The following is a 19,788-nucleotide window of genomic DNA, read 5'->3' as shown; positions in this document are numbered from 1 at the left end:
TTTTACCTTTTTTTTTTTTGAAATTGCTTTTCTATCTGTATCACCCCTCCCCTCCAGAAAAAACCCCAACCAAGCGAGTTTTCCATCATCCTTAAGTCATCCTGTCGCCAAACTTTGCATGTTTTACAGTGAGATGGGGATTTGGCTGGGCCTCTGGTCCTCGTCCGGGGGCAGCGGAGCCAGGTGGGCGAGCGGCGTGCCCGGCGTGGCCAGCGGGGCAGGGACTATGTCCCCGAGGAGGCGCGGCTGTAGGCGGGGGGCGCCGAGCAGCGCCGGGCGCCGGCTCTGGAGGGGCCGGAGGCGGGCGGGAGCTGTGCGGACACGGGGCAGGGGTCGGGCTGGTCGCGGTGCGCGGGGTCGGCGGGGGCTGCGAGCTGCTCTGACGGGAAGGCGGAGGGGATGCATCGGAGTGCGTCCGGTGGGGACGGAGGGGAGTCTATAGCACTTCCATCGGAAGAAACTGGGCTGGCACAGCGTCCTTCTCCTTGTAGGTACCGAATGCACTTCTTTTTCCTCCTGGAACAGCAGAGAGGCCTGTGTGAGTAGCGGGAGGGTGCCGGCAGCCCCGCCGTGCCCTTCTCCCCGCAGCGCTGCGGGGACAGCGCCAGGCGGCGCCGGCGGGCCGGGAGCGGGCCCGCAGCAAGGGCTCGGCCGCAGCCGGAGAGGAGCGGGAGGAGGGCGTGAAACGGGAGTAAACAGCGAAACGCGGTGATTAAAATGAAAACAGGAAAAAAGAAAAAAAAAAGAAAAAGAAAAAACTAACTCCCCAAAATATTAATAATTATCAAAGCCATGAAATGAAAATAATAATAAAAAGGTGAAAAAATACAATTTAAAAATAATAATATAAATAATAATAAACACCCCAAAATTAAAATAAAAAATCAAAAGAATAATATAGATCCAACCCATGAGGTCATTCCTCACCAGCCACCAACCCAACTGCTTGAATTTGTGTGGGTGCCTGGCTCTCACAAGTTCAGGACTAAAGCAATTCCCCCCCATGGATCCCCTCCGCAGCTGCCACAGAGCCCACACAGGGCCCATGGGACAGTCGTGTGCACTGGTGTCACAGGCACATCAGCACCACTGAGCTTAGCAGCCCCAGGTGCTCTGCTGGGACACTGCCCTTCACACCAGTCTCGGCTTTTCTCATCCCAAAATCTGAAGGTTCCAAGAGCTCATTTCCCAGCCCTTTCCTAGCCTTGTGCACAGTATCATCTACCTAGAACCATGGACTGGTTTGGGTTGGAAGGGACCTTAATGCTCATCCTGTTTCAACCTCCCTGTCATGGGCAGGGACACCTTCCACTAGACCAGAGGTTGCTCCAAGTACCACCCAACCTGGCCTTAGCTCTCAGCTCTTCTGCTCCGAGTTATGTCTGCATGAGAGTGTACTTCCCATTCATCCCCACCTCCAAGGACAACTCAGTGATACAGCTGAGCAGAAATGTGCTCAGCAACCATTCAGGAAAAGGGAAGGAAATGGCCTGGGACTGGCTGGAGGGAGATGGTCTGAGGGTGTCTGAGGTCCTGCTTTGAAAATTGGAACAGATTTGAGGCCTTCAGAAGTCTTGTTGCTCCTTGGAGGGCAGATCACCTTGAACCTGCTCACTGAGCTAAGGGAAAATCAGGCCTGACAGAGCTACCAATCACACTTCAGCCCATGGGGCTCCTGGAGAGGAAGTGTTTGCTGTGATCTCCCCTTGGGATGTGACCTCTCCCTTGGGAAGTGGAGTACAGGTACAAAATGCAATGTGGGCAGACACTAGGGAGAAATTGGCAGAATGGTGCTGCAGTGGTGACAGAATCAGTTCCATGCTTCCACTCTGTGGAGTGTGATAGAGCTCATCAGCTGGGGATGGCTTTACTGACTCAAAGGGGTTTTTACAGGACACTACCCATCAGGGGCAGCTCTCATCCCTCAGCCCTGCTCTTCTAGCAAGAAATCTGCTGGGACTGGGAAGGTCCCTAAGGCAGCAGCACCTGCCTGAGGGAGCAGGGACCAGCCTCCTTTAATCCCTCCTGGAAGAAACACTCAGGTTCCCCACGTTTGTATGTTATGATTTGGGAGTATCAAAAATACAAGCCACACATCATTCTTGCTCTGGCTGGGTTTGGCCATGATTCCTTCACATCCTGTGACAATTCTGGCAGTATTTATCCTGAGTTCCAGGTGTCACCTTGTACACCCAGACTGTTTTAACTACCCCTTGTCCAGAGTCAGTCCCTCACACTATCTTGTCTCCACTGTTTGTTGAGCTGGTTTTCCTTCTCTCCATGTGACAGATCGCTCATGTCACCTGCCTTGGGTCCTTGAGCACCTCAGTACAGATCCTCAAACAAAAGATCTATCAAGATGTCACCTTAACAGTACTGAAGGGACAATTCCTCTGCTGGAGCCTTTACAGCTAGAGCAGGTAGAAGAACATCTCCCCGCTGGCTCCCTGCCTCGGCTGTCTCAGCTGAGGAAAATGGATCAAATGGAGAACTTGCTAATGCAGGCACACACCTTTCTTTGATCTCCCTAATGAAAACCACTCAGTGTGAGAATGAGTATTAACCAGTCCAGTATTAAACATGACTTGCACTGGATGTGAACAAGAGCAGTGCTCTTACTGCTGTCAGTGCCATCGTTAGCCATGCTGACCCAATTAATGCGATAGGAAACACGACGGCTCAGCTGAACTATTTAACTCGAGGGTATTTTCCATGGACAGTAATTCCCCAGAGACAAGCCTGAGGAAGAGCTGTGTTTCCGAGACATCTTGGGAGTAGCTGCAGGACAGAGTTTCAATGACCTGTTTAAGATTACAGCAATATGCCCATTGATTCATTGGATTTTTACAGGGGGAAAAAGCAGATGTGATACTACAGACTCTGATAATGGCCCAGTCCACGGGTTATGCTGAGGTGGGTGTTACACAGCTAAAAATGTTTATCCCTCTCTCTTTAAGGGAACTTATCCCTCTCAGTTTGGAAACTACAGCACCCTGGAGTGTTTGTCCAGGGTATGGGGGAGGAGTGTGAAAGCTCCAGCAGGAACACCCAGTCTTAACCAGTTAACCTGTCCTGTGGAGTGGAAATCCTCCGGGGGAAGTTGCTCTCCACAGGTGAGCAGAGCACGTTGGGCAGCAGCCCCTGAGTGGCAGCAGTGTGTTAGTACAGAATTGCAGAGCAGCTCTGGCTGAGCAGGGTTGGTTACACAGGAAGAGCATGCCAAGGTGTCCGGGCACTCCAGCAGCCTGTGTTAATCAGGAAGCCGTGCAGAGGAGGAGCTGAGTTCAGAGCTGGAATGGAGGCAGAGGGAAGGTGGAAGAAGTGTCCATGGAAGAGCGGGGCACTGAGCCTGGCAGCACAGCTGGAGGCATGGGGTGCTCCAGCAGCCCCCTCTGGACATTCAGGTATTGAAGAGACACTAAGGGAGCTCTTCCTGCATTCTTAATCAATTCAAAAACGGTGCTTGATGACACTACCCAGGGAACAAAAGACAAACAGGGAGCTCTGCTGTTGTGGCACGCTGAGGTGCTGGAGGGGAGCTCATGTGAGGCTCAGCCACAGGGACTGGAGCTTGGGGTGCAGCAAGGTATGGGTCAACTAAATGATTTTAGTCACTTCAAGCTGAAGTGAACACATCAAGAAATACTTTACTTCCACCTTTTTCCTCATGCATTGGTGTAAAACTGCAAATTGCAGACGTCTGTCCAAGCTGGAGTCTCTCTGCGCTCTGGCACCCAGATCCAGAAGCACACAGGAGCTTTCTCTGCCTGCCTGCCTGCCTTTGCAGCCCCTCTGAGCCCAGCAGCATTTGGTTGATGTGAACTTTACTATTTCTTGACCAAATTCATCTCTGGGAGCCTGAGGAGCACAGCACTGCTCTGTTTTGCTGCTTGACGCTGTCCCACCCCACCCGTGACAGGTACTATAAAATTTAAAGCTCAGAAAGAGCTGGATCTTGAAATACATGGTTAGCCCAGTATAAATAGGAAAAAAAAAACATTCAATCCTCACTTGCTGGCCCTAGGGGTGCCACTAATGTGATTGGAAAAAAAAGCCTCATGTAAGGGTCACAGAGGTCTCCATCCTGGAAATAAACTTTTAAGACCAGGGAAGTCTATCAGGTGAAGAATGTGTACAGCACTAAACCAACACTGCCCCGGAAGGGATAAAAACCCCAGAGCACAGCCTGTCCCTTGCAGTTCAGAAAACTCCTGAGGATGCCCAGAGCACACCCCATCCCTGCCTGGACAGAGCAGACCCCAGTGGTGCTGGGATGGCTGCAGGACACCTGGATGGCTGCAGGAGGACACCTGGAGCTGAACCCCTGTCCCAGGAACACCCAGCAGCGAGGAGATGCCGATACACACCTGCACGGGCCGCACCAGTCCGTTTGTTGGTTGAGGCCAAAGCGAGCTCTGCATTTCTTAGGAGAGGCAGGATCTGAACACAGAAGCATGCGCGGCGGAGAATGGGCAAGGCAGAGGCACAAAGAGGAGGAGGAGCACGAGGAAGAAAAGAGGCAATATCATTTTAGCCACTTTAACACACGACTAACAGACTACAATCCCATTATTTTCTGCTACAGAATGGCGCTGGCACCACCTGGAAAAAAGTGATCGTTAGGCAAATATTAGTGATCACTGCTGGCAGCTGGAGGTGGTTTGGGAAACAGCTTTGAGAAACGTGGGCAATTGCAGGGAAATTCACAGCTCTTCCAATTTCTTAAGTCTGGAAAAGCTGCCAAATCCGGAGGCGATGCCCAACTCGTGGATCTGCATCCTTCCCGGCTCCTGCCTTTGCAGCAGACACCACCAGCGAGCTCGGACTGCGCAGGAGGAAAGAGGAGGAAACGTTGCAGAAGCAGGCTGAAAGCAGAGTTAGCACCACGCAGACCTCGGCCCAGGTATTCCGCTCTGCCCCCATCACACCCTTCAGCTGGAATGGAAAAGCTTTCTCCACGGCCCTTCCTAAATGTTGCTGTTTTGCTGTGTAATTACAGGACTCACTAGGGTGAAGCCCTGTTTGCTTTCAGGCACATCGTGTTTTTCTCTGGTGTTGGGAAGGAGACTGAACAGCACATTTCTGTGCTGGATTCAGCCTCTCTTTCAATCGCCATCAATGAATGTATCATTGTGTACAACCAGTATTGGGTTTTCAATCTGTAACAGGTGAAATTATGATTTTTGTATCACACAGACAAGACATATATATGGGTATATAAAAATATACAGTGCACTCTACATAAAGGCCTAAAAACTTGTATTCTTCTTATCAAACTCAGCACAGAATGAGATCAACAGTGTTAATTAAACTGAAGGTGTCACTTGGACACATCTCTTGATAATGATTCCCTTTTTGACTAATAATTATTGGTACAGATAATATTTATTCCTGATATGGCAGAAATACTTCAGAAATCAGCACATGAATAGCTTTGGACTATGGGAATGTGTCTGTGACCAGCTGAAATCTGTTAAAAGGGCCTTTTCTAACTGGCAGAGTGGTACAGGGAGGTGGGATTTAGCATGACTTTGCTTCAACTCTACATTACTCTGAAATTACAGCCGAAGTTGGAGTAGTCCCATGAATGATCTTCAGTCCTGCCACTACGTTTCATCCCACACACAATATGGATACATTTGAGAGGAGTTTTCTTTAGTTAATATCATCAGTAGGTCTGATGGGGACATCCACCTTGCATGTTTTCAATAGATAAAGTTTAGTGATAGTTTCTATGGAGTTATTATACATTTGCCAAAATACAGTCTTTTCAGTTTTCACACACTACCCATGTTCTAAATCAAACATGTCTATTAAAAAGTTACAGAAATGTTAATTTACCATGGCTTAAAAAAAAAAAGAAAATAAAAAAAAAGTGTATTTCTCTAGTCAAGCTCTGGAGAGTAAAAGAAAACATGGTAAAACACAACAGCTGCTTTGGATTCTCCCATCTGAGCAGGAAAGCAGGAACAGCTGCCAGGCTGCACTCACTTACCTGAGCTGGAATCTTGCTGCTTTTCCCGTGTTCGTCTCTTCTTTTTCCCCTAGGAAACCAAAGGAAAGGCTGTTACCTGTGCTCCAGAAAACTGAGGGTGCTGTGCAGGGTTTTTGGGGCTGGACTGGGTCCTGGGGTTGGCTGCTGCCTCCCAGATAAGAGCTGCAGGCTCAGCCCATTCCAGGAGGAGATGAACTGGAAAAGGCTGCAAAGGGACTGCTCAGGTTTATCTAAGAGGGTGTCCCTTTCTTTCCACTCTTCCCATTCCAACACTCCTAAGAAGAAAGCCAGGATGAACTCCCAAAGTGAAACCCAAACGTGTTTTTGGGTGCTTGTTATGGCTTCTGCACAGATTCATTCTGGGCTTGTGCCTTTTCTCAGGGATTAACCCTCATTTCCACTACCCCCGGATCCAGCACCCCAGGCATTTTGGCTCAGCACTTTGAGTGAGATCTGTGCATATTCAGAAAGTGCAATAAACTCCAGAGGCAATGGCAGCCATGTCCCCACTCCTACTCCCAAGCCTGCTCTGTCTTCTCCCCAGCACACTGCTCCATGCTCTGGTTTGTGAGTCCAGCACTGAAAATGCAGTTAAGACCCAGATTTATAGTGCAGGCTGTGTCAGAAAGTGTGAGGGGAAAATGTTACTGGATGTAAACCAGCTGTAATAAAGCCAGTGCCTGTGCTGCTCAGTACCTCTGCCAGCTCCCACCAGAACTCCTCAGCCCACTCTGATGCACCTCACCTGGGGATCCCACCCATTATTGCTTTGGTTAATGAACTGATGATTTAATTAATGTTTAATGAGATCAATAGAATTAAACAAGATTTGCTGCATACAATGCAGAAAGGATGATCAATAGCTAATGCTCCTGTCATATTCTTATTCATGCTCCTTATGTTTCTAAAAGCACCTGGTCCATTTTAGAACCTTCCCTATTTCCAAAACATGCTTTAATGTGGTGCCTTATACCCAAACTGAAACTGGTTCTTGATATTCCCTGATTCCAAATGGGAAAGAAAGTTTTAGGAAATCCCCAAAATTTTATTTTTAATAACACTAATCTATTTAAGTGCTTTTGCAGTTCTGGAACCCATCTCTCATTCTTCTTTCACTAATAAAAAAGTCCTGTTTTATCCCCAAACTGCTTCTCTGATTCACCAGATGCAGCACCTCCCCATGCCCCCTAATGAGCTGATTAATGAGGGCACAGCAGCACAGAAGCAAATCTGGCTGTGTGGCACAGGCAGCTCCCAGGGCTGCCTTTGACCTGTGACTTTTTATATGACTTCTTGTGGTTTGAGTGAAGGTGGAAAGCTCTGAGCTGCGGTAAGCTTTTCCTTCAGTGGGGGAGCAACTGTATTTCCTGCCTGCTATCCGCATCACGTGCTGCACAAGTGACCTACATTCCTCCTCCTCCTCATCCCTGCTCAACTTCAGAGAGAAAAGCATCTCTTCCAACAACCACAACACCCAAACCAGCTGGCTCACAGTGCTGGGAGGACCAATATGCACTTTGGAGCCCACCAGCTATCTTCTGGAGAAAGGAACCAGCCCTTGGTTCGCCAAGGAACCAGATGAAAGTGATACAGGACTGGGATTTCCATGGATGATGTGCCTGGTCTTGGAGGAAGATGGTGCCATGCTCTCAGCAATGCTGATGCCCTCCAGATGTGTGCCCACCAAAATGTGGGCTGGGGGCTTCCCATCCCCTCTGCTTTTTCTGCATCATCTCTGCCCTATGTTTTTGGGGGGAGTTTGGGGTGGTTTGCAGGTGTTTTCTTGCCCTTGGTGGAGTTTTGTCATTCTGGAAGGAGAGCTGGAGTCAGTGTGGGAAGGATGGGCACTCACTGTGCAGTTCCCAGGGGTCAGAAAGTGTCTGTGAGGGAAATGATGGAGATGTGTGGGTGTACAGACATCTGAAGACTTATGTGTGTTTTGCCTCTGTTCTCCAATGACCTTGTTAGGCAAGTGATGTCGAAACAATTGTGAAAGTCACAAGAAAAGACACCCTACAAAAGGAGCCACTATTTTAAATCACAGAATTATTTGGGTTGAAAGGGACCTCAAAGACATCCTGTTCCAACCCCCTGACATGCACAGGGACACTTTCCACTAGACCTGGTTGCTCCAGTCACTGTCCAACTTGACCTTGAACACTTCCAGCGAAGGGGCAGTCACAGCTTCTCTGGGCAGCCTGTGCCAGGGTCTCAGCACCCTCACAGATACCTCAGCTACTGTCCAAGATGCACAGAACTGTTTGCTTCCCTAAAATTACATTTCCAAAGATATATCCACAGCACTGAAAAGCTTATTTTCCTTTCTATTTGTATTTCCTTGGACAATAAGCAAAAAAATGCTTGTGGTTGCTTGGGGGTGTATCTTTCATCCATTACACAGGCAATAAGGCAAGAGGGTGTTCAAAATACTCCTGAAATGTGAATTTCTATGGCTCTTGTGCTGCCAGGAAGGCATTTCCAGGAGCAGGTGTTTGGTAAACAGCAGCCAGCCCCCCAGGCCATTTTGGGCCATGCCCTAGGGTGGGGGTCCCAGCACTCACGTAGTTGTCTCTGGCAGACCAGCCGGGGTAGAGCTGCATGTGGAGCTGCCGTTCCTTGCGAGCCAGTTCGTAGTACTTGGCTTGTTCCTCCCGGGACAGCGCGTGCCACTGCAAGGACAAACAGCACTGAAGCATGGCCCTGCTGTCCCCTCCCAGCCCAGCCCACCATGGCCACCTTGGACACATCCAGCCCCTGTGTCCATGGGATAAGAGCACCAGATTTGAAGCAGATTCTTGTTATGTACTGAAGAGCAGCTGTAAGGGACAGGGATGTGGCACTAAGTGATGACAGGGGCCCCGTGAGCTCTTACCCTCCTTCCCAAGATCTGGTTGATGGCAGCACTCTCTTTCAGGGTGCACTCGGCGATGACTTTCGCCCGCATTTCTTTCATATACAACATGAAAGCGTTCAGGGGCTTCTTAATAGTGGGCTTCTTGGCTTCCTTCTCTCTCTTTGGTTCTGGTTGAGGTTTCCTTGGTGGGACAAAAGGAGGGGCTGTCAGCATCAGAGCCAGCAGAAGACTCGACCCAAAACAACCCAACAGCACGAGCAGGTGGGGGGCCCGAGCTTGGCTCCTCAGATGCACAGCCCAGTGTTCATCCATCCTCCCCCCGTTTGGGCACTGGGAGTGAGGGATGAAATGGGTGCTGAGGCGCTGGCGCTGCTGAGCCAGCCCTTCCCACTCACATGTTTCGGTCGTAGTGCTCCATCTCCTGCTTGCCGGAGTGGGGCACGATGGCGGGGTGCGGGATGCCGGTGGTGTGCATGCCAGAGCCCAGCATCAGCGGGTGAGTGAACCTGCAAGGGAGAGCGGGTGAGCCGTGCCGGGCTGGGCAGGCGGGGCACGGCGGGGCCGGCAGCCAGGGCGTCCCTCGGAGCGCTCTGCCACGGCCAAGCAGACGGAAAGCCAGGACACGGAAAGCACGCAGTGCTGCCAGGCTGGCAGGGGCAGAAGTGCCCACCAGCCCCAGGTCACCCCTGTGGCACGGCTGGTCAGGCCGTGGGCATGTGGATGGAAAGGATCCGGTGCCACGGCGAGGGAAGCTGCCTGCAGCAGGAGCCAGCCCGGCCAAGATCAAGGGTGCTTTCACCTAGCAGATTCAGCTGCTCTAATCTCTGTTGCTGCAGTTTCTCATTAGTACTGCAGAAAGGAACAACAGACTCGGCTTGGGGTTTGGATGGGAGAGATTAGGACCACCCCACACCTTTCTTTTAACAGAAATGGACTAAGTCTGAACATGAACCCAATTGCAACTCTAGGAGGTGCACCTTGCCTAAGCAATGCTCTCCACAACATGGGCTGAGATCACGAGAGGTCTCATTAGCTCTCAGGCTTCATTAGCTCTCTCCCAAGTTCTGGAGGATAAAGCCAGCAAAGTCAGCTTTGCCAAGCTTGCCACTTTATGACTGCAGCTTGAGATGGCAGAATTGCCCATGGGAGATGAACTGTTCATTAGATATGCTGGCACGAAAAGAAAAGCTGTTTAATTTAATCCACCAGCACAGTCTGATCCTTATCTGACCAGGTGTACTTTCTCGGCTGCAGCAGTGCTGCAAAATCCACCCCAAAATCCTGCAGGCAGGAGCTCAGGGAGGCTGCTGGGGCTCCACAGGGAACCGTTAGCTCCTCTTGCTTCACTTCTGAAGCTGTGCATGGGGGATACCTTGCGAGAAAGGAGGGCTGGCAGCACTCCCTCCCCTCTTCTGCAAGGCTGAGGGGCTCCATGGATCAAGGGATGCATGGATCAAGTGTTGTATGGATCGAGGCTTGCATGGATCCAGTTTCTGCGTGGCTAAGGGCTCACCTGAGCAAGGGTTTGCATGGTTTTCCTGTGGGAAATCTCCACTAACAGCTCTTCAAGACAACATGAAGCAGAAGCAAAAGCTGGTGTGGCCCTGGCACCCCTATGGAACCAGGAGGGTTTTGCCCAGCAGCATGCCTGGAAGAGCTGGACTCATGGTTCCCATCCACAGGGGATGCTTTCGCTCACCCAAAGGCAGAAGCTGTGTTTGTATCTCACAGAAATGACTTGTTCTGATGGGAGGGCAGCAAATCACTGCCCCCTCCTGTCCTGCTTTTAAAGCTAAGACCAAGTAAACCAGATCCATCTCTGCAGAGCAAAGCGGTGGTGGCAGCAGGGACACATTCAGGATTAGTGACACGGAGCAAAGTCCTGAGCAATGGATTCCACCCCATTTCCCAATGCTGAGCTGAAGGCTGGAGTTTTTGACTCTCTTTAGAGCACTGCTGAATAAAACCCAACCTTTGTGCATCCTTCCTCCTCAATATTCCCCTGAGCACCCTTTAGACCAGACACTGCCTGAAAGCGCCTTCTCTCCCCGGGGCTGCCCTGGGGAGGGTGTGTGGCTGTCCCTGGGTGGCTGTGGTCTGCTGCAAGCTCCTGCTGCACAAACTGCAAGCTGCGTGACCAGCTGAGCTGCCCTGTCTGCCACAGCTCATACTCACCTGGAGAAAGAAGCCCCAGCAGAAAGCGCTGACGAGTACGGCTGTCTAAATCCACATGACGGGAGCGGATAGACAGACTGGCTCTGCCTGGGATCAGGAAGAAAGAGTCTATAAAGTATCCACAGCTACGTGGTGTTTCCTAAAGATACCCTGTGCTAACAGGACTTGGAGCACTGATGCCCCTGGCTGGGTGGACACTCAGTGTCCCTTAGGCTTGAGGGGCAGAGTGGGCTTTGGATGTTATTTTGAGAGAACCTATGAAGGTTCTTTGTGGGCCTTCCTACAAATGTTGGATCCAGTTCTGACCCCCTCTGCACCTGGTACTGACTAACGCTGCAGCTTTGAGTTTATCTGGTTACAATGCAAAGTGCAGAGGCGTGCTGAAATATCAGGAGATGTTGCTATTGCACAGAAGAAGTTGCTCAAAAGAGCACAGTGTGACCAAAAAAAAATAAATAAAGCCTGCTTAGATTCTCTGTGAGGTGCATAAGAAGCTGCACCAGGATGATAAATATAAAGAAAACTTCCTTATCATGCAGTGACCAAGCACTGGTTGTCCAGAGAGGGTGTGGAGCCTCCCTCACTGGAGATATCCCAGGATTGTCTGGATGCAATCCTGTGCCATGTGCTCTGGAACAACTCTGTTGAGCAGGAAGGTTTGACCAGATGACCCACTGTGGTCACTTCCACCTTCATCTGCTCTGTGACGCTGTGATGCCCCAAGTACAGGAGACTCCTGGGGCCTGGAGAGAAGGTAGCTACCCTGCCTTTGTGATTCAGGAATGCTCTGATTTCTGCAGCACACCCTTTTAAGGACACCCATCAGTGTTAAAGAAGCCAAAAGCTCAGTCCTACATTCTTTTTGAAAGTTGTTTCATACTGGGGACCAGACATGTATCAGACCTGGGGCTGGAAATTATTTTTGAGATAGTAAAATAACTATGCAGGAAGTTCCTTGTTGTTCCCAGCAAGGGAACCCCCACATTTTCATATGGAAATAGCCCAAAAATACCTTGGATTGTTCTGAAAACCTGCCAGAAGATGCTTCTAGCCTAAAACTGCACATGGAGATCATAGAATTACAGAATGATTTAGGCTGGAAGGGACCTTAAAGCTCATCTCATTCCAACCCACCCTGCCATGAGCAGGGACATCTCCCACTAGACCAGGTTGCTCCAATCCCCATCCCACCTAGCCTTGAGCACTTCCAGGGATGGGCACAATGGGGAGCTTCCAATTGTGCTGGCACTCACACTCCTCTGGCCAGGCTGCATAGGGCTGTACCTAAACCCAGGACCAGCTAATGATGAAAAAAATCCACAAAAAGTCCATTAAGCGTGGTGCACTGTGAAGGACCCAAGCTCGTGGATGCCTGGGATTTTTTGGGGCTAAAGAGAAGTTTCTGCCCTGAAGAGGAATAATGACAGCGGGGCAGCAGTCAGACCCCTGAGCTGCGCTGGGCAGGAAGGAGGCTCCCGTTCCTGCTGCTGCCTGAAATCCTCCTGGCTGGACTGAAATCTGGGGGATCTGTCTGCAGGAAAGGCAGCCGGGGCTGTTTACAGCCTGGCAGGCAGGAGCCCTGTCCGACCCCTCAGATGTGGGGGTATAAACACACCAACAAACAGCCGAGCACTGCCGCGCACCGGGAAACCCAAACAGCCTTTGAAGTTGGAGGCGGCTGCCCCAGGGCCAAGAAAACACTTGGAGCTAATCCAGAAGCGACCTGGGTTACTCCAGGGGCTGGGGTATTGGGATGGGAATGGAGTCAGGCACTTGCAGCTTCATCCAAAGTCCCTCTGACATGAAAATTAAAGCAACAGCAAAATCAGTCCCTGATGGGTGGGAGTGCACGGTTACAGCCCATATCACAGAATTACTGGTCTGGGTTGGAAGGGACCTTAAAGCTCATCTCATTCCAAGCTCCTGCCATGGGCAGGGACACCTTTCCCTAGGTCCAGAGCTCCAAGCCCTGTGCAACCTGACCATGAACACCTTCAGGGATGGGGCAGCTGCAGTGTCTTGGGCAATCTGTGCCAGGGCCTCACCACCCTCTGCATAAAAATCTTCCTAACATCTGATCTAACTTCCCTCTTTTAGTTCAAAACTGTTTCCCTTTGTCCTATCACTATCTGCCCATATAAAAAGTGCCTCTCCCTCTTTTTTATGAGCTACTTTTAGATATGAGAAGGGATTCTGAGGCCTCCTGGAAACTTCTCCAGGCTGAAAAACCCCAGCTCTCTCAGCCTGTTTCCAGAGAATCACCTGAAGATGGAAGGGTGGCTCAGCAAGAAGGCTGTGGGATGGTGGAGGAGAGGCTGCCATGGCACCACTGAGCTCGGCCCCGGGCACAGTGAGTGACACGATTTGCAGGTTCCTGGCTAATGTTTACTGCCAGGCTCCCATAAGCAGAACTCACTTGACTGGACTCTTGGAAGCTTTTATCTGACTGTCATCCAGCTTAATTACAGAGAGAGTGATTGCAGCTCCTCCTCCTGAAGCGCTCGGTGAGAACAAAGCCAGTTTGTGCCCAGCTCCTGCCTGCCAGCTTGTGGAGGAAAAGTTGCTTCCCATGTGTGGCTGCCCTGGCCTGGCAGCTACTTGGTGGCACCAGCACAACCATGGAACCCTGTAATGGTTTGGGTTGGGAGGAACCTTAAAGATCATCCAGTTCCAATCCCCTGCTGTGGAAAGGCACACCTTCCTCTAGCCCAGGTTGCTCAAGATCCCACCCAACCTGGCCTTGAACACTTCCAGGGATGGGGCAGCCCCAGCTGCTCTGGGATGCATCTCTGGCGTGACCATCCCTGGCACACAGCCCCTGCTGCTGGCATGGGGGGATGCAGCCATGAGCCTGCCAGGCTGCAGTGCTTCAGCACCCACCCACAGCGGTGTGCTGAGCCTCAGCTGAGGACTGGGCACTCCACAAGTGGGGCTGGGGCTCTTCCATACATTTTGGGCAAGGAAAAGACACACGTGTCTCAAGGTGCTGCTCTCTGCATGTCAGGCCCTTTGTTGCTTTACCATATCTGCTCTATTAGCCATTAATTAATGAAGACATCTGATGAGGCTGCAGGAGGATGCCAAACCCCATGGGTGCTAGAGCAGCTCTCAGCCATGAAAGCTCTCCCCACCACCAACTGCCCCACAAAATCTCAATAAAAAACCAGACTTCTCTCCCTTCATGAGCCCAGAGCTGTCTGAACAGCATCATCCTAACCCAGGAGTGGACCTTCCATTTGACAAACTGGCTCCTTTCTCCCCACTCCAACTGTTTCTTTCATATTACAGCAGAGTCACCCCAGTCCTTGCTTTTCCTGAGGATGAATCACATCATATGAGGAGTTAAGTCATCACCCAAGAGTAGCAGATTTAGCACAGAAGGCAAAATGTAATCTCTTTGAAGCCAGACTCTGTATCAAAGGCCTCATTCTCTGTTTCCTTGTGGTTAAATATCTGGAACATGAAATTCATAAACAAAACAAAGCAAAAGCTAACATTTTACTTCGTGCTTTAAGAAGCTTCCCATGTCCCACTCTGCAATATGTTCTTTTACCTGAAGCTCTCTGCCAGCCTTTGCCAAGGTTTTATCCACTGGCACTGGGGGAATCTGGCCACTGTCCCTGTGATCACCAGCCTGAACTCTCTCCTCATCCCAGCAACCCTGAATTGCCACCTGCAGCCACCAGTCTCTCTGCCAGCCTCTGCCATGCCCCTACATCATCACCAGGGATTAAATATTAACCTGAGGAGTGATGATGCCCACATGGCAGCACCTGCCAGACCCGCCCTCTCAGTGTGCTCATGGTCGCGAGGACAAAAGCCAGTGGCAATGACCACAGAGAACACACTGGTGTATTTTTAACTTGTGCCCCCGGGGCAGGTTTGCCAGCAGGCTGTGCTTTGCAGGATGCTCTGCAGGGCTGGCCCTCGCAGGGGGTACATTTTGGGAGTGCTCCAGCTCATGGTCTCTGCTCTCCCATGCCCGCCGGGGCAGTGGTTACCAGCTGGCCAGGCTGTGGGTACCAGGGCTGCTTCCTGGCAGGTCTCTGCCATGATGTGCTTTTTCCCTGTGTGTCAGATCCCAAGAAACACCACGGCCTGGCAGATGGAGCATCCCACGGGATGACTCCGTACTGGTGGTGTGCTCAGGGAAAGCACTGTTTGTGCCGAAAAGTCCAGTGAGGGAGAAAATTACCTCCTACTCAAAAAAGAGCCTTTTGCTGTGATTAGGAGGGGTGGGCAGGAAGCTCTCTCTGGCTTCCCCAATCCACACAGACAGATGTAAAGCAGGAGGCAGTTTTGGATTGGGCAGGTTGCAACCCCTCTCCAGGGATGCTGCAGCCAAGACGAAGCCTTCAGCCTCTCCACAGGCCTGCTCCCACCTCCAAGACAGGGCTAAATTCTGCTCCCTCTCCACAGAGCACACAGGAGGGTGAAGCTGGGGAAGGCCCGTGGAGGTCACGGGGAGCAGCAGCAGTGTGGGCTGGCTCGGGGGCCTGTCCCGGGCCCACAGGCCGAGCCCCTCACGCGCCATCCCCCCTCACTCACCATCCCATCGACGGCGTGATCTGTCCCACTCCGCCCGGGGGCAGCGGGTAGAAACCAGGGATGTCTGAGGTCTGCGAAGGACGGTGCACTCCTGCAAGAAGGGAGGAGGAGAGGAGTTGAAGGTGGCACTGCATTCCCCGGGTAACCCAGATCGCTCCCAACCCCCGGCTGCTTCATCTATGGGCACTTGTGGACAGCCACACGGAACAGCCTTCTGCAGGTGGTGCTTCCTGTGCTCCTCTCTGTGGGACTGTGGTGGGTCATCCACATTGCAGCAAAATCACAAACATAAGGGGGGGATGGAGGAGACATCTCGCTCTTGCACAAGCATCACAGCTGCTCCATGCCACCCTGAGGCCAAGCAGCACCGTGCTTTGGTAAGGTTTGGCTGACTCCAGGCGTCCCTCTGCCTTTCCCAGAGAGCCCAGGCAGGTGCTCAGTGGATGGTCAAAGCCATTCCTATGCTCCCTCTCCATCAGTCATCTGCAGGACCCCCCGTGAGCAGGCAGTGGGGATGCTCCAGCAGGCATCACTTCCAACTTAATTTTAAGCAATTTGAGTTCAAAACAATTGTTCTGCCGCTCTGTGGGTGCCAAGGAACTATGGAGGTGGGTATGGTGCCAGCTGGGAATTCACCCTCCACATGGGGAATCCCTGTGTGATCTTCAAAGCTGCTGGCACAGCAGCATGGCCAGGGGACACAGCCACAGCACTGCTCTCTCCTAGCTGGGCTGGAAAACATCCTGTGCTGCCTGGGGCTGCGGGTGGGACTCAGACAACCACGGTGCTGCTGGCAAAACCAGCCTCCAGCTGACCCCTGGACTGGGAAAGTGAGGGGTGCTGGGGCTGAGCTCTGCTAGCAGCCTAGTGCAGTGATGGCTGCTATAGAGCCTCAGACAAAAACTGGGAACAGGGATTATAGAGTGGCCATCCTGGATGACAAACACATGGATTAAATTGGTTAGAGCTGCAAGCAGTTGCAACTGGATTTTTTTCCTAGGTGTTTGAATGATACTTTATTAATTAGGAGTGACACCAACTGCTTCTAAGCATTTTATTAGGAGCTAGCTAAAATAAATGAATAACTGACCTGATGGGAATATATAACCTAGCATGAGACTTCCTTCAAGTGGGACTCAGTGGCCCATGGAGGGTCAAACAAAAGCAGGCCTGCAAAGGCAGCTGATGGAACATCCTCAGATTTGCACCCCCAACAACAGGAGTTGCGTAAGTCAGAGCACAAGTTATTCTTGCTGGCCCAGTGGTTGGGCCACCAGCCACTGACTCAGAATTCCTGCTTGTATTTCCTGGTCTGTGTGTCCTTGGGCTACTGTGAGAAACTTTAAAGGGATGCTGGGAGAATGAGTATGAGTGCCTCTCAAGTGCTTACACTGGGTGATAGTGGGAGCTGTTTCAGTGATGAAAACAGAGATGGGGCACATCCAGGAGGAACACGGAGAAAACCCGTGTTCCTCCTGGATGTGCCCCATCTCTGTTTTCAGATTTGTTAACTCTTCCTATTTTTCTGCTGAGTTTATTATGTTCTGATGGCTGACAAGCAGTATGCTGCCTGGAAGACAACCAGGATGTGCCTGGGTATCCCCTACACCAGACCTAAACCGTACCCATCACCATCCCTGATGAGTCCAGAGTGTGATCTCCAGACCTAAACCCTACCATCAGCATCTCTGATGAGTCTAGAGTGTGTCTCTAGGTTCAGACCAGGCATTATTCAGTGGGTCCTCCAGCCAAGAGCATCCTCAATAACCCATTGGTTTATCAGTGATGTTAACTTGGTGAAGCTGATGCCTCTGGCATGGTTTGGATCACTCCTGGGTGGAGGTTTTTGCTCAAATCACAACAGCTGGTTTTGTGCCTCTGTTTTGGCACTGGCTTCTGGGCTCTGATGGACACTGTCCTCCTTCCTGAATGCAGTTTGACACAAAACTGTCAGTTTGCTTGCTTTCCCATGAAATCAAGCCCAGGTTTGTGTAAAAAAAATGGGTAATCTGAACAGATGTTCTACACCAATGTAAGGTTGAGAAAAGTTTGATTTTACACTCAGTTTGCCAGGAACCCGTGAAGAATGATGGAATGATGAATTGGGGTGAATTCCTCAACACATACTTGTATTTACAGTTTATTTTAGAGGGTTTACCCTCAACATACTGTACTTTCCTCTATAGCCTCATGAGCCAATTGACACAGCCTGGGCTCACACAGGAACACAAAAAGCCAAACCAGGTGACAACCACATAACATGTGGTACTACGGGGACACACATGTCACAGTCCAGTCAACTATCAGACAGCAATCCTGTTTAGTCAAAATATTTCCTGTTTCAAGCATTTATTTTCTCAAAATGACAACCTGACAACAGTTTGGGTATGAGTCAAAGGAAAGATTACTTTCCATTTTCTGGTTGACTCTTGTGCAGTATCGTGCAGACTCTGGTCTGGTCTCAAGGTGCAGGACAGCTTGTACAGAGAACTGAGCACACTCCTTCAGCAGGGCTGGCACTTTTGGTATCAAACTGCTCACTGCCAGATCTCAAAGCATTGCCAATAAGCTAAATAACCTCCTCCTGCTAAGCAATAGGTCCCGATTTTTCTCATTGATTTGGGACCAGGAAGGTCCCAGAGGAAGGACGGTCCCAGGAAGGTGCCAGCCCCAGCGGTCTCCAGCTCTGTCCCCTCCCAGCACACAGGTCCCAGTGGTGCAGTACCTTGTTTCTGGTTGATGTCAGCGGGCAGGTGGGGGGAGTGGGAGCCGTGGCTGAAATGGTCGTTGCTGTATGGGATGAGCGGGGTCAGCGGGTGCACTCCGTGCGACGGCTGCACGACGGGCACTTTGTTGGACTGCAAGACACAACGATGCAGAGGAGTCAGAAGCCATCAGGATCCACCAGCAAGGACAGCCAGTGCCCTCTGCAGTCCTGCTGTTGCCAGCAAGGCTGGGAATAACTAAAAACACTACACAAACACTAAACAAATTACTAAACAAACACGGCAGCATCCTGCAGAAAAACCCAAACCCCAATCTATAAACCAAGCAGGGAAAACAGCTGGAGATGATTTATTGGATAAGTGGAAAACAGACCAAATCAGATTGAAGTTTTCAAAGTTCAGAAGTTTTTTTCCATTCATTTCTAGTATCTTTTACTCCAGGATGAATGCTCCAATTCTGTTACCCAATGCAAAGCTCTTGTTCTCTGTCCTGGACTACCACAAGGTCTCTAAATCTGGACTTTCACAGTGAATCCTTCATATACACTGTGAAAGTCATGTTTGGGATTTCTTAATCAGGGCTGTCATGCAAGGACAGACACAGGATCACAGAATCACTTGGGCTGGAAAAGACTTTATAGAGATCATCAAGTCCAACCATTAACCCAGCACTGCCAAGGCCACCATTAAACACTGAGGGTAATGTCTTTGGAAACAGGACATGGTCACCAGTTAGCCCTTGGGCTGAAATCCCTGTTGAAATGAGCTCAAGTGCTGGAGAAGGACCACAGGGAGCTGAGGTAATTCTGAAGATGCAAAAAAATCCAGGAAAAGTAAGCAAAGAAAAATCTGTCTCCTCTTGTAGCTGCTCCTGGTTACGTGCAGCATGGCTGTCGCAGCCCAACCTTGGAGAAGGCCCTTTTTGGTGAACACAACAGGAAGTCCTGCTGCTTGTTGGAGCAGAGAGAGGGGAACCTGTTTGGAAGGGCTGCACAGCAGTAAGGAACACACACACACACACACACACACACACACACACACGCTGCCATCTACGCTGCCTCCTCGCCTCGAGCGCCTCGAGCTGTTTCCTACATGCCCAGTTTCGCCCATGGTTGCCTTTAAATCCAAACTGACTTCATCTTGGTGGTGGAATGTTAGGATTTGTCCCAGATAAATCCTAACACAAAAGAAACCAGGACTAACAGCACTCCAGAACATGGTCAGTTTGGGAACAGAGCAGGTCAGACAGTTCTCCAGGGGCTAGGAGCTGGGCATACCAGCCAGTTTTCATCAGTCTCATTGGGATGTCTACAGATGATTTGCTGTGTAACTTTTGAGAAGTCATTTACAATCTCTGGACTCAATTCACTGGTGCCTTCCACTTTGGTAATGATTTTGCTCAGGCAGAATGAGCACAAAGCTTTGGCTGGCTTTGGTGAGGGAGGCACAGCCACTGACAGTGGCTCTGATCAACCTGTCCTGGACCCATC

The 19,788-nt window shown here is 50.7% G+C and overlaps 1 protein-coding gene across 1 annotated transcript; it reads right to left on the bottom strand.

Moving 5' to 3' along the window:
- Positions 1-126: 126 nt before the first annotated feature.
- TCF7 (transcription factor 7) lies at positions 127-19,408 on the bottom strand. Its single transcript, XM_039701602.1, has 10 exons — positions 19,391-19,408; positions 18,298-18,430; positions 15,573-15,663; positions 11,025-11,111; positions 9,245-9,355; positions 8,868-9,030; positions 8,557-8,664; positions 5,996-6,044; positions 4,368-4,440; positions 127-516 (listed from the first exon to the last, which is right to left on the bottom strand). The coding sequence occupies exons 1-10, from the start codon at positions 19,406-19,408 to the stop codon at positions 225-227; spliced, it is 1,125 nt and encodes a 374-aa protein (XP_039557536.1). The 3' UTR covers positions 127-224.
- Positions 19,409-19,788: the final 380 nt, after the last annotated feature.

The sequence above is a fragment of the Passer montanus genome, unplaced genomic scaffold (assembly GCF_014805655.1).
Source record: "Passer montanus isolate IOZ18808 unplaced genomic scaffold, ASM1480565v1 scaffold15, whole genome shotgun sequence".
NCBI classification, from domain to species: domain Eukaryota; kingdom Metazoa; phylum Chordata; class Aves; order Passeriformes; family Passeridae; genus Passer; species Passer montanus.
This window is presented reverse-complemented; position numbering and strand designations above follow the sequence as displayed.